The 12,341-nt window shown below is 42.2% G+C and overlaps 1 protein-coding gene across 2 annotated transcripts in view; it reads right to left on the reverse strand.

Annotated features, from left to right (window-relative positions):
- RFX3 (regulatory factor X3) overlaps positions 1-12,341 on the reverse strand; it is a 485,917-nt gene that overhangs the window by 203,454 nt on the left and 270,122 nt on the right. For both annotated transcript variants that reach the window (XM_073634946.1, XM_073634940.1), the window contains one exon: positions 11,957-12,081. In XM_073634946.1, the coding sequence (XP_073491047.1) occupies positions 11,957-12,073 (117 nt within the window). In that variant the 5' untranslated portion in view covers positions 12,074-12,081. The remainder of the gene's footprint in view (positions 1-11,956; positions 12,082-12,341) is intronic.

A 12,341-nucleotide genomic window follows, 5' to 3' on the forward strand; every position in this document is an offset into this window, starting at 1 on the left:
CTCCCCTTATTGTTAATTTGGAAAATCAATCTTGTCAAAATGAAATTGCTACCTCCATTGCTATATGTTTTGTGCCACTCTTCCATATGGATCCCTAAATCGATCTTCAAACAACTTAATTGTCATGTCAATAGTTTTCTGTGGGGGTCTCGCCCTTTTAGATTTCGGCTTACCATATTAGAAAGGCCTTGGACCCAAGGAGGCCTCGTCTGTACTGATTTCGTTTTACATTTCCTAGCTGCAATGTTGTCACACGCCCATAACTGGCTCATATCCGATACCTTTAATGCTGCAGTAACTCTAGAAGTGTCATCATACGAAGCCCTACGAAATACGCTCTTTAGAGGAGTTAAAGATCCACATCCCCTAACTAGATCTATGTGCACGGTGATCAGAGCATGGACAGCAGTTGTCCCCTATGCTAGGAATAACTCAGGACATTACTCTCCAAACACTCCTTTATGGATGAACCCATCTCTATCGGAATTCCAGTCCATTCCGAATCCTGCTCTGTGGGCTGGTCGTGGCCTCTGCGATCTATCCCATATTTGCGAGGGTGGCGCACTACAAACATTTGACCAAATTAAAAATACATTTGATCTACCAAACTCCTATTTCTTTAAGTTTCCCCAGCTCTGGCATGCTTTTGCTACACAATTTGGGACATTTGCTTTTGTACCAGTCTGATATGGAATTACTGCTTCGGGATGATGCCCTTAAAAAGCCTTTATAGTCCATTTACAGGGCATTACAGCCGATTATACACCATGGACTGGAAGGCCTCTATTCCTTCTGGGTGGCAGAGCTGCAGGAGCTGGACACGGAAGACTGGGAGGATGTGTGGGAGATTCCCTTCTCTCACCTCATATCCTCTAGAGACTGTCTAATCCAGTTTAAAATCATTCACAAGTTTCATTATACACCACCCAGATTACATAAAATCTACCCAGATCCCAGACTGTCCACCGTGCTGTTGGCGTTGCCAAACTGACTCGGCCAATTACTTACACATGATTTGGTCCTGCACCTTATTGCAGGTCTTTTGGACCAATGTTCTCACTTTTATCACCAACTTAACTACTGTCCCTATACCCCAGATGGTGGATGTCTGAATTTTAGGGCTGGTAGATGCCCTGGCCCCATCTAGAGCTGTTTGCACGTTGCTCAGTTTGCTTCTGTTCAGACGAGCATTATACTCAGGTGGAGAGCCCTTCTGCACCTACTCTCAATATGTGGAAGTCATTGGTCAATTCGATCATCCTGCTGTATAAAGAAACTTATGCATACAGGGGCTGCCTGAAAAAATGTAACAAGGTGTGGGATATATGGTTAGAATCTGATACCACTGTGACTCAATAGTAAGACCCTGACACTAATCTACCCTAATAAGTCCTATGTAGGTGGAAGTAAGAGTCCACATATCCTACAAATATGACAATGTGGCCACACAGTACATGCCCTACGCACCTAGGGGGATTGACACAGTGGACATGAGTAAATGCTTAGGGGGTTGTTGACAAAGGATTTTTTGCCCGACACCCATACTGTTAAGTGTGAGTGAGCATCTTCCATCATTATTTAAGCAGCAAGTTTTGTGATGTTAAGATTATGTTGTTGCTGTTATGCAAGTTCTAGTTAGTTTTCCTTGTTACGCCTTTTTTTTGGTTTGTTTTTGTTTTGAGCCGGGGTATGCCTAGAGACTCTGTATCTGTACCGTTTTTTCTTTTACTTTGAGAAAAACAATAAAAACAATTTTCAAAAAAAAAACTGAATTAAAAAGAGAAAGAGAAAGGGAAGGGGAAAGGGAAGGGGAAAAGGAAGGGAAAGGGGAAAAGGAAGGGGAAAGGAAAAAAGGAAGGGGAAAGGGAGACCTGGATAACTTTCTATGCGGAGAGAGGGCCCTGAAGAAACATGCATTTTACTCCGAAGAACCTATGTGGAAAGACTGCCACAGAAGGTTCCTGAAGTAAAGCTGAGGTCAGGCTATGGACATTCAAGTATTTACATATTTTTAAAAAGCAGCAAATGAGCTTTGAATAGGCCATCACTAATCTCTGTAGCTGGCTAAATTAATTTTTCTAATTAAATTACTTATTTTTTGATTCGACCTTTATTGGTGCTCTTGTCTGTGTGAGGAGTTCCCATGCCCTCCGGGACGGGCCATCCTCCTTTGGGCCACCTGCATGGCTGCATTTTTTGGTAAAATGATCCACCCATAGGGTTGTCACAGCAGATATATGATTTATCTTTACGCTACATGTAATTTGATCTGTACTATATGATTAATGTCGTTTTTTTCTTTATTTGTAGTTATATGATAATCACTCTATAAAGCCTTGCATATGTGTAATTGTACTATAAAGCTCCTGAAGCAAACCATACAAAAAATGCATAATAAATATCATGTATGAATTCATACTAGGGCCGAAACAACTAATCGATTAATCGTCAACTAATTGATTATGAAACAAATCGATTACTATTTTCATAAACGATTAATCGGCCAGCCGATTAGTTGGTCAGCATACAGAATGCATTATTTGTTTACATATCAGGTATTACAGTGCAGCACACATACAGCTCAGTACACCGTCCATACATGTCAGAACACCTGAGAACTTGTGAATGTAAGAGGAGCAATGCCTCATGGGACATGAAGTCCTGGCAGGAAGTGAGTGGTTCTAAAGGCAAAAGTTTTTTTTTACCTTGCTATAGGAACACATTTAACTATATTTTGCAGCTTGCTATTGGGGTACTCTGAAGGCAGGAGGAGCCAGAAGAGGATCTGGGCTGCTCTGTGCAAAACCATTACACAGAGCAGGTAAGTATAACATGTTTGTTATTTAAAAAAAAAAAAAAATTCCTTTAATTTAAAGGGAAGATCAGCATCTGAACCCAGAGAAGGTGGCAGCTATTAGACTGGAGGTAATATAAGGCATTACAATTACATTTAAAATAAACTTTTACCAGTATTGTGCATATTTAACCCTTTCATGACTAAGCCTATTTTTGACATTTGGTGTTTACAAGTTAAAATCCGTATTTTTTGCTAGAAAATTATATGATATGATATTTTATATCACACGGTATTTGTGCAGCGGTGATTTAAACATAACTTTTTGGGGAAAGGGTCACTTTCATGAATTTTAAAAAAACCAAACAGTAAAGTTATCCCAATTTTTTTGTATAATGTGAAAGATGTAAATGTAAAATGTAATGTAAAAATCTCCATAGGCGACGCTTTAAATTTTTTTTACGGTTACCAGGTTAGAGTTACAGAGGAGGTCTAGTGCTAGAATTATTGCTTTCACTCTGACAATCGTGACGATACCTCACATGTGTTATTTGAACACTGTTTACATATGCGGGCGCGACTTCCGTATGCATTTTCTTTGCTGCGCCAGCTCGCAGGTACGGGGGCGCTTTAAAAAAAAATGTTTTCCTTATTTATTTTATTTATTTTTATATTAATAAATTGTGTTTTTAAAAATAAATTCTGATCACTTTTATTGCTGTCACAAGGAATGTAAACATCCTTTGTGACAGTAATAGGTGGTGAGAGGTACTCTTTATGGAGGGATCCGATCCCTCCTTTGCACTTCAAAGTATTCAGATCACGTTTTTCGGCGATTCTGAATACTGTATATTTTTTTAAAACTGGCACCATTGGCAGCCGAGTAAATGGGAAGTGAGGTCATGACGTCGTTTCCGTGTTTACGATTAGGAGGCTGGAAGAAAGCTGCTCACGGTCTTGTTTCAGACTGTCACTAGCCGTCGGAGGCGGCGGATTGGTCATCGGGCCTCCCGATGGAACGGGAGGCCCGGTAAGAGCGGCAGGAGGTGGCGGGAGGGGGGGAACGACCCCTCCCACTCCTCCGGTATAACAGCCGATCGGCTTTTAGCCGCATCGGTTGTTATACCTGGAAAGCTGATCGCCGGCTCTAAAAAACAGTACCGGGATGATGCCTGCAGCTGCGGGCATCATCCCGGTATAACCCCCGAAAGCCGAGTACGCACATCTGCGTACGCTCGGCGGGAAGGGGTTAAAATGATCATGAAAAAAAAGTCTCAGCTTTTAGTACTACTTTAATATAAAAGATTTATATCTCCCTTCCGCCCTTCATATAGCTTCATGTCTGACTCCTAGTTAAAATGCCCATATATCCTAATTCTGGGTGTAATTTTTACTATATATATATGAAATAAATATTATATATTATTAGAGCCCAGCGACAAATTAAAAAAAAGTAAAAATCATAACACATACAGTACACTGTAATCTTACACATTACATTACTGTATGAAATTATTTCACATCCCTTTTGTCCCTAGTGTTTTGTCCAGTGCCCTGCATGCACTTTTATATGATATATACCAGGGGTCGTCAACCCCCGGGCCGCGGCCCACTACCGGGCCGGAGCGTCTTTGCAGCCGGGCAGCGGCAGACGGCATGACATTTTAACCGGTGGATCTGTGAGGAAAGCGGGCGGGCGAATGAGAAAGCGGGCTGGCGAGCAGAGATGACATCTCTCTCCGCCCACCTAGCATCACCGCTCTTCCGCCCTCACAGCGTGAGGAATGTCGGCGGTGCGGCGGGGAGCAGAGAGATGACATCATCTCTCCCTGCCCTCCTAGTATTACCGCTCTTCTGCCCTCACAGCATACAGAAAGTCGGAGGTGTGGCAGAGAGATGACATCATCTCTCACCGCCCGCCCCGCATCTCTGCTCTTCTGCCCTCACTCAAGAACGATCACTGAACCAGTGTCACCAAAGCAGTGAAAGTCCTCATCTGGTGGCACTGGCAGGTGATGTGGCAAGTGGCATTCCTCAATTGGTGGCAGGCAGCGTGGCAAGTGGCATTCCTTATCTGGTGGCACAGGCAGGTGATGTGGCAAGTGGCATTCCTCAACTGGTGGCAGGCAAGCGTGGCAAGTGGCATTCCTCATTTGGTGGCAGACAGCATGGCAAGTGGCATTCCTCATTTGGTGGCAGGCAGTGTGGCAAGTGGCATTCCTCATCTGGTAGCACAGGCAGGTGACGTGGCAAGTGGCATTCCTCAACTGGTGGCAGGCAAGCGTGGCAAGTGGCATTCCTCATTTGGTGGCAGGCAGCGTGGCAAGTGGCATTCCTCATCTGGTGGCACAGGCAGGTGATGTGGCAAGTGCCATTCCTCAACTGGTGGCAGGCAAGCGTGGCAAGTGGCATTCCTCATCTGGTGGCAGGCAGCGCGGAACGTGGCATTCCTCATTTGGTGGCACAGGCAGGTGATGTGGCAAGTGGCATTCCTCAACTGGTGGCAGGCAAGCGTGGCAAGTGGCAATCCTCATTTGGTGGCAGGCAGAGTGGCATTCCTCATCTGGTGGCACAGGCAGGCAGCGTGGCAAGTGGCATTCCTCATCTGGTGGCACAGGCAGGTGACGTGGCAAGTGGCATTCCTCAACTGGTGGCAGGCGTGGCAAGTGGCATTCCTCATCTGGTGGCAGGCGACGTGGAAAGTGACACACACAGGGCTCCAACTGATTCTGCATTATAGTGAGTTGAACTATTTAATTTATATTACAATGTAATATAAGAAATAATGCGTTTCATATATTCTGACACCATACCAACCATGGTGCCGTGATGATTGATGTACCAACAGCAGAACACCAGCTATTGCCCTGATAAATTGCCCGCAAAATTTGCTTAACCCCCCCCCTGCCGGGCCTTGGCACAATTTTCTTCCACGCAGCCGGTCCCCGGTGTCAAAAAGGTTGGGGACCACTGTTATATACTGTTCTTTCTGCCTGAAAACTGGAGATTGTCCATAGCAACCAAAAAGTGTCCCTTTACATCAAAAGTGGTTTTAGACCAGCTACAAAACAGCGATAGTAAATTAGAACACTTGCAGAATCGAGCGACAGTGAATCTTGGGGAAATTCATTTTATTATTATTATTTTTTATAATTATTTATATTTATTTATTATATTATAATTTATGATTTTGTGTTTCAAACTTTATCATACACAGGATATCTACTAGACTTGTTTGGACAGATTTAAGTGTGTTATTGCTAAGAATTACAGGCCTACAATATAAAACTCCAAATTTCTATGCAAAATACAGTGGGGTGATTCTGTCAGATTTTTGCGTTTCAAAGCGGTACAGTGGGGCAAAAAAGTATTTATTCAGCCACCAATTGTGCAAGTTCTCCCACTTAAAAAGATGAGAGAGGCCTGTAATTGTCATCATAGGTATACCTCAACTATGAGAGACAAAATGTGGAAACAAATCCAGACAATCACATTGTCTGATTTTTTTGAAAGAATTTATTTGCAAATTATGGTGGAAAATAAGTATTTGGTCACCTACAAACAAGCAAGATTTCTGGCTCTCACAGACCTGTATCTTCTTCTTTAAGAGGCTCATCTGTCCTCCACTCATTACCTGTATTAATGGCACCTGTTATCAGTATAAAAGACACCTGTCCACAACCTCAAACAGTCACACTCCAAACTCCACTATGGTGAAGACCAAAGAGCTGTCGAAAGACACCAGAAACAAAATTGTAGACCTGCACCAGGCTGGGAAGACAATCTGCAATAGGCAATCATCTTGGTGTGAAGAAATCAACTGTGAGAGCAATAATTAGAAAATGGAAGACATAAAGGACCACTGATAATCTCCCTCGATCTGGGGCTCCATGCAAGATCTCACCCCGTGGGGTCAAAATGATCACAAGAACAGTGAGCAAAAATCCCAGAACCACACGGGGGGACCTAGTGAATGACCTGCAGAGAGCTGGGACCAACGTAACAAAGGCTACCATCAGTAACACACTACGCCGCCAGGGACCCAGATCCTGCAGTGCCAGACGTGTCCCCCTGCTTAAGCCAGTACATGTCCGGGCCCGTCTGAGGTTTGCTAGAAAGCATTTGGATGATCCAGAAGAGGATTGGGAGAATGTCATATGGTCAGATGAAACCAAAGTAAAACTGTTTGGTAGAAACACAACTCGTCATGTTTGGAGGAGAGAGAATGCTGAGTTGCAACCAAAGAACACCATACCTACTGTGAAGCATGGGGGTGGCAACATCATGCTTTGGGGCTGTTTCTCTGCAAAGGGAACAGGACGACTAATCCGTGTACATGAAAGAATGAATGGGGCCATGTATCGTGAAATTTTGAGTGCAAACCTCCTCCCATCAGCAAGGGCATTGAAGATGAAACGTGGCTGGGTCTTTCAGCATGACAATGATCCCAAACACACCACCCGGGCAATGAAGGAGTGGCTTCGTAAGAAGCATTTCAAAGTCCTGGAGTGGCCTAGCCAGTCTTCAGATCTCAACCCCATAGAAAACCTTTGGAGGGAGTTGAAAGTCCATGTTGCCCAGCGACAGCCCCAAAATGTCACTGCTCTAGAGAAGATCTGCATGGAGGAATGGGCCAACATACCAGCAACAGTGTGTGACAAACTTGTGAAGACTTACAGAAAACGTTTAACCTCTGTCATTGCCAACAAAGGATATATAACAAAGTATTGAGATGAACTTTTGATACTGACTAAATACTTATTTTCCACCATAATTTGCAAATAAATTTTTTCAAAAAAATCAGACAATGTGATTGTCTGGATTTGTTTCCACATTTTGTCTCTCATAGTTGAGGTATACCTATGATGATAATTACAGGCCTCTCTCATCTTTTTAAGTGGGAGAACTTGCACAATTGGTGGCTGACTAAATACTTTTTTGCCCCACTGTAATTGTACCGATTTGAAACGCAAAAATCTGACATAATCACACCGCCAGGGAGGCTACAGAAGACATTGTTTTTTTATGGCCAGCACATAATAGATTACAGTTCTGTCTGAAAATCTGCAAAACAAACAGTCTTTAACTTTTTTTTTTTTTTTAAATTGATCTGAGGCTGATGATATTTGCCAGATTCAACCTCTAATGCTGCATACACATGGTCAGAATTTCCGTCAAAAAAAGTGTGATGTGAGCTTTTGGTCGGATATTTTGACCGTGTGTATGCTCCATCCAACTTTTTCTGTCTGAATTTATGCCAGCAGAAGATTGAGAGCTGGTTCTCTATATTTCCGACGGAAAAAGTTCTTGACGGAAATTCCGTTCGTCTGTATGCAATTCCGACGCGCAAAAAAACACGCATGCTCGGAAACAATTTGACGCATGCTCGGAAGCATTGAACTTCATTTTCTCGGCTCGTCATAGTGTTGTACGTCACCGCGCTCTTGTTGTTCGAAAGTTCAGAGAACTTTTGTGTGACCGTGTGTATGCAAGCCAAGCTTGAGCAGAATTCCGTCGGAAAAACCATCCAAGATTTTTCTGAAGGAAATTCCACTCGTGTGTATGGGGCATAATAGTATATGCCAGGGATATGCAATTAGTGGACCTCCAGCTGTTGCAGAACTACAAGTGCCATGAGGCATAGCAAGACTCTGACAGCCACAAGCATGATACCCAGGGGCAGAGGCATGATGGGAGTTGTAGTTTTGCAACAGCTGGAGGTCCGCTAATTGCATGTCCCTGGTATATACAGTATATCTCTTCTGTGCTCTTATTCTCAGAGTGGATTAGAGATTGTGTTCCCTAACCATGTAGTTGGTTATTTATATTTACCACTGCATAGAGATATTTAAGAATACATTTTTTTTTAAACTTTACATAGTAACTAAATTGTATACACCATACTTTTCTTTTTTTTAAGGTTTTTAACCGATTAATCGAAACAATAAATTGGCCAACTAATCGATTATGAAAATAATCATTAGTTGCAGCCCTAATTCATACATATATATATCTCTCAACAGAGCATTGAAGTCTCTTCTAATGTGAAACAGATAAAAGTCCTTAGAGAAACCAATTATGTACACATTCAGTGATCAAATAATTTCTTCCAGTGCAAACTTCTATATATTGGTGCAACTTAGAGCAATGATGTTGTGATTTCCACCACCGTTTCACCTATGCTCTCATCTCACCGCATGGGATGGAAAAGAGAGGAAGGCTGGCAGGGGAAAAGAGCACCAGAACAGGACTCACAGCTGTACTGCTCCACTGAACTGAACAAGGAGAACTTGCTGCTCCAGGTGAGAAAGAGAAGCCTGATGGATCCAGTGGGTGCTCGCCTTTCTTGTGCAACAGAAATAGAAAAGATGGCCGCACATCACTATATTGATCCAAGATCCTTTATTAGGACATACCAAAGGACACTACAGGAACAGAATGCTTAGTAGACGCATTCCACACACGTCAGGTGTGCTTAATCATTACCTGCAATGATTAAACGCACCTGAAGTGTGTGAAACACGTCTACCAAGCATTCTGTTCCTGTAGTGTCCTTTGGTATGTCCTAATAAAGGATCTTGGATCAATATAGTGATGTGAAGCCATTTCTTCTATTCTGCACTGCTCCACTACTGTAATTTGCCCTGCTGCCCCTCTCTTCTGTAATGTGCCCTGCTGCTCCCCATGCAATGTATTCTGCTGCCCCACCCCTTTATGTAATGTGCCTTGCTGCCCTCCTTTACAGTGCCCTGCTGACTCCCTCCACTTTGCCCTACTAAATCCCCTGTACTCTGCCCTGCTAAAGCCCTATGCTTTGCCCCGTTGACCCCCCTGTACCCAGCCCTTCTGCACACTGCTTTCAAGTTAGACCCAGAACTGTGTATTTGTGCAAGAAAAAAAAAAAAAAACAAGCACATGTTTCACATTATATAGGTAATATTTATTCCAATTATTTAATGCTATCTCTAAAAATAATTGTGATATTAACAGCTCGCTTATCACTTCAATGTTCTATCAGCTGTAGATCTGAACATTTCAGGGGTTCTCGGAGATATCAATCTTTTTGCCAAGGGTTCCTCCAAGGTAAAAAGTTTGAGAACCCCAGCTCTAAAATAAGCACAGAACAGGGGCTCTGGGATAGGGGAACATATTGAGGTTGACTGCTGAAAGAATAACCGATACTTCTATTGTGAACTTATTCTAAAATGCACCACAGTACCTGGAGCTAGGTTAGTGAGGGCTGTTAAAAGCCCATTTACTGTTTTTTTTAAAAATATGTAAATACATGAATATCCACAGCCTGGCCAACGATGCACATAGATGCACTCTTGTAATTATGCCTGAAGAGACTGATAAGAACATTTACAGGTTATGTGTGGTATTTACAACTGACCAAAGTTGAACAAAGCTGGATGGATACAATATCGATCTGACTTGGCAGATGTAGTTGTTATGCCTCTGAATTTTTCATCCCTTTCCTGTTAAGTCCATTGGTTGGATTAAGATTTGGCTGGTTTAGCAGGGACCAGCTGAATTACAATCTATGTGTGGCTGCTCTCGCACGACAGAAGTCAATCTAACATTCGACTCCTGTCAAATGTGCTTGTTGGAACATTCTTCTTGATCGGCTGCAGCCAATCGGAGAGGAGTCCCCGCTGTCTGAATAAAATAGCACAGCCGGGAGGATTCCTCCATCCACCTAGTTTCTGTGGATGGGGGAATCTATTGAATTTTTTAAATAAAACAAGTAATCTATGGCTAGCCTTACACTTGATATGTCTTGGTATGATATCGGTTGATAATGTTATGTAAAACAGCTTAATTTGCTAAGTAAATTGGTCAAAAATTACAACATCGCAGAAAATAATTTCAGATGACCCCATCGAAAACCAGCCCACATTTTGCAATTTTAACTTGTACTTTATTATAATATGTATTATGTAGTCTAATAAGGTACATATGCCTACTTGTGAACACAATAAAAATAGTATGATATATCTAATAACTGTGATTTTGCTCATCAACTGCTGTTTCTCTGCAAAATGTGTTTAATTTGTGCCTTTTCCATAATTTGGTTTGCCCATAATATACCTAAACATTATTCCTTAAGACAAAAATCAAAACACAGAGTGCAATAACCCATAGGAACCAATCAGTATATATCACTAATTTGATTTTAGTAAACAATTTGCTGTTGCAGATCTTCATTTCTCTTTGAGATAAGCCTGAAAATATTCGGTAAATATATACGCATTTTAGAATGTTCACATTGCATCAGTATCACATTTACTCAAAAAGTTGTTACATGAGATATTCCAGGTATACATATAATCAGGGCTTTTTTTCTTGGAGAATAGGTGCAGGAACTCCCCGCGTCTGAGTCACCCCTTGTCTCTGTCCCCTACCCACCTCTGACCACCGTCCCTTAATTCCACCACCTACCAGTACTGCCCCTTTTGGAGAATACAGAACCAAGTATCATTTTGTGGTGCTAAATCATTTGTATGGAACATGTTAATGATAAAAAGAAAAGCAGTAAAATAGATCCCCTGCAGCCAGAAACAATAGACAATAGAATCCCAGCAATAGATCCCCACACAACAATAGACCCCCCAGCAACAATGGACTCCACCCCAACAACAACAGATTATCTGCAGCAACAGTGAACCACCCACAACAAAATATCACACCCAGTAACAAAATATCCACCCAAGCAAAATTAGACGCCCCCCAGCAGCAACAACAGATCTCCCAACAGCCAGCATCAATGGATCCTCCAGCAGACAGTAAAAATAGACCTCTCCCTCAACAGTAGATCCCTTCCAGCAACATAAGACCCCCCAGCAACAATAGATCCCCCATCAGCAACAAAAGGACCCTCACACAAAATCAGATCCCCACCAGTGACAATAGATTCCCCAGCAGCCAATATTAATAGACCCTCCAGCACACCCCACACCCTATGCTATTACATACATTTAGTGCTGGAGGTGCTGGAACTGTTCCCCCGCGTTCCCGCTGAAAAAAAGCCCTGCATATAATGTGTGAAGCTTTGCTATTTGAATATTGTATCAATGCAATCAAATGGAAAACATGCTTTACAACAGCTTTTACTCCCATTGAAAATTAGGTAATTTGTTCGGATAAACAATGCCCACTTACTTGTTGTTGAACTGGCACTTGTTGCACAACCTGGGTAGGCACTGCTGCCTGACCTGCTACAGATGTCTGTAACGTCACCGTCGAACCTGTGTCCGACACTGTCTCGGACGTCTGCATGGTAGGTTCTGCAAGTAAATAAAACCTTTTGGTTAAAATGTACATTTTAACATGTTACAAATATGGAACTAACTGAAAAAGTCAAAGTAAGTATAATCAGAGACAGCACACTTTCTAACAACTTAAAGTGTAGCCGTGAATGTACAATTTAGGAAATAAATACCAAACTAAATATTCAGAATCTATGGGCTAAACATTCATTTTACTTCTAAAGCTGGTGGTGATTTGAACAATAATTTTTTAACAGTTAGATTTTACCGAGTTCCCA

The sequence above is a fragment of the Aquarana catesbeiana genome, linkage group LG01 (assembly GCF_042186555.1).
Source record: "Aquarana catesbeiana isolate 2022-GZ linkage group LG01, ASM4218655v1, whole genome shotgun sequence".
NCBI classification, from domain to species: Eukaryota; Metazoa; Chordata; class Amphibia; order Anura; family Ranidae; genus Aquarana; species Aquarana catesbeiana.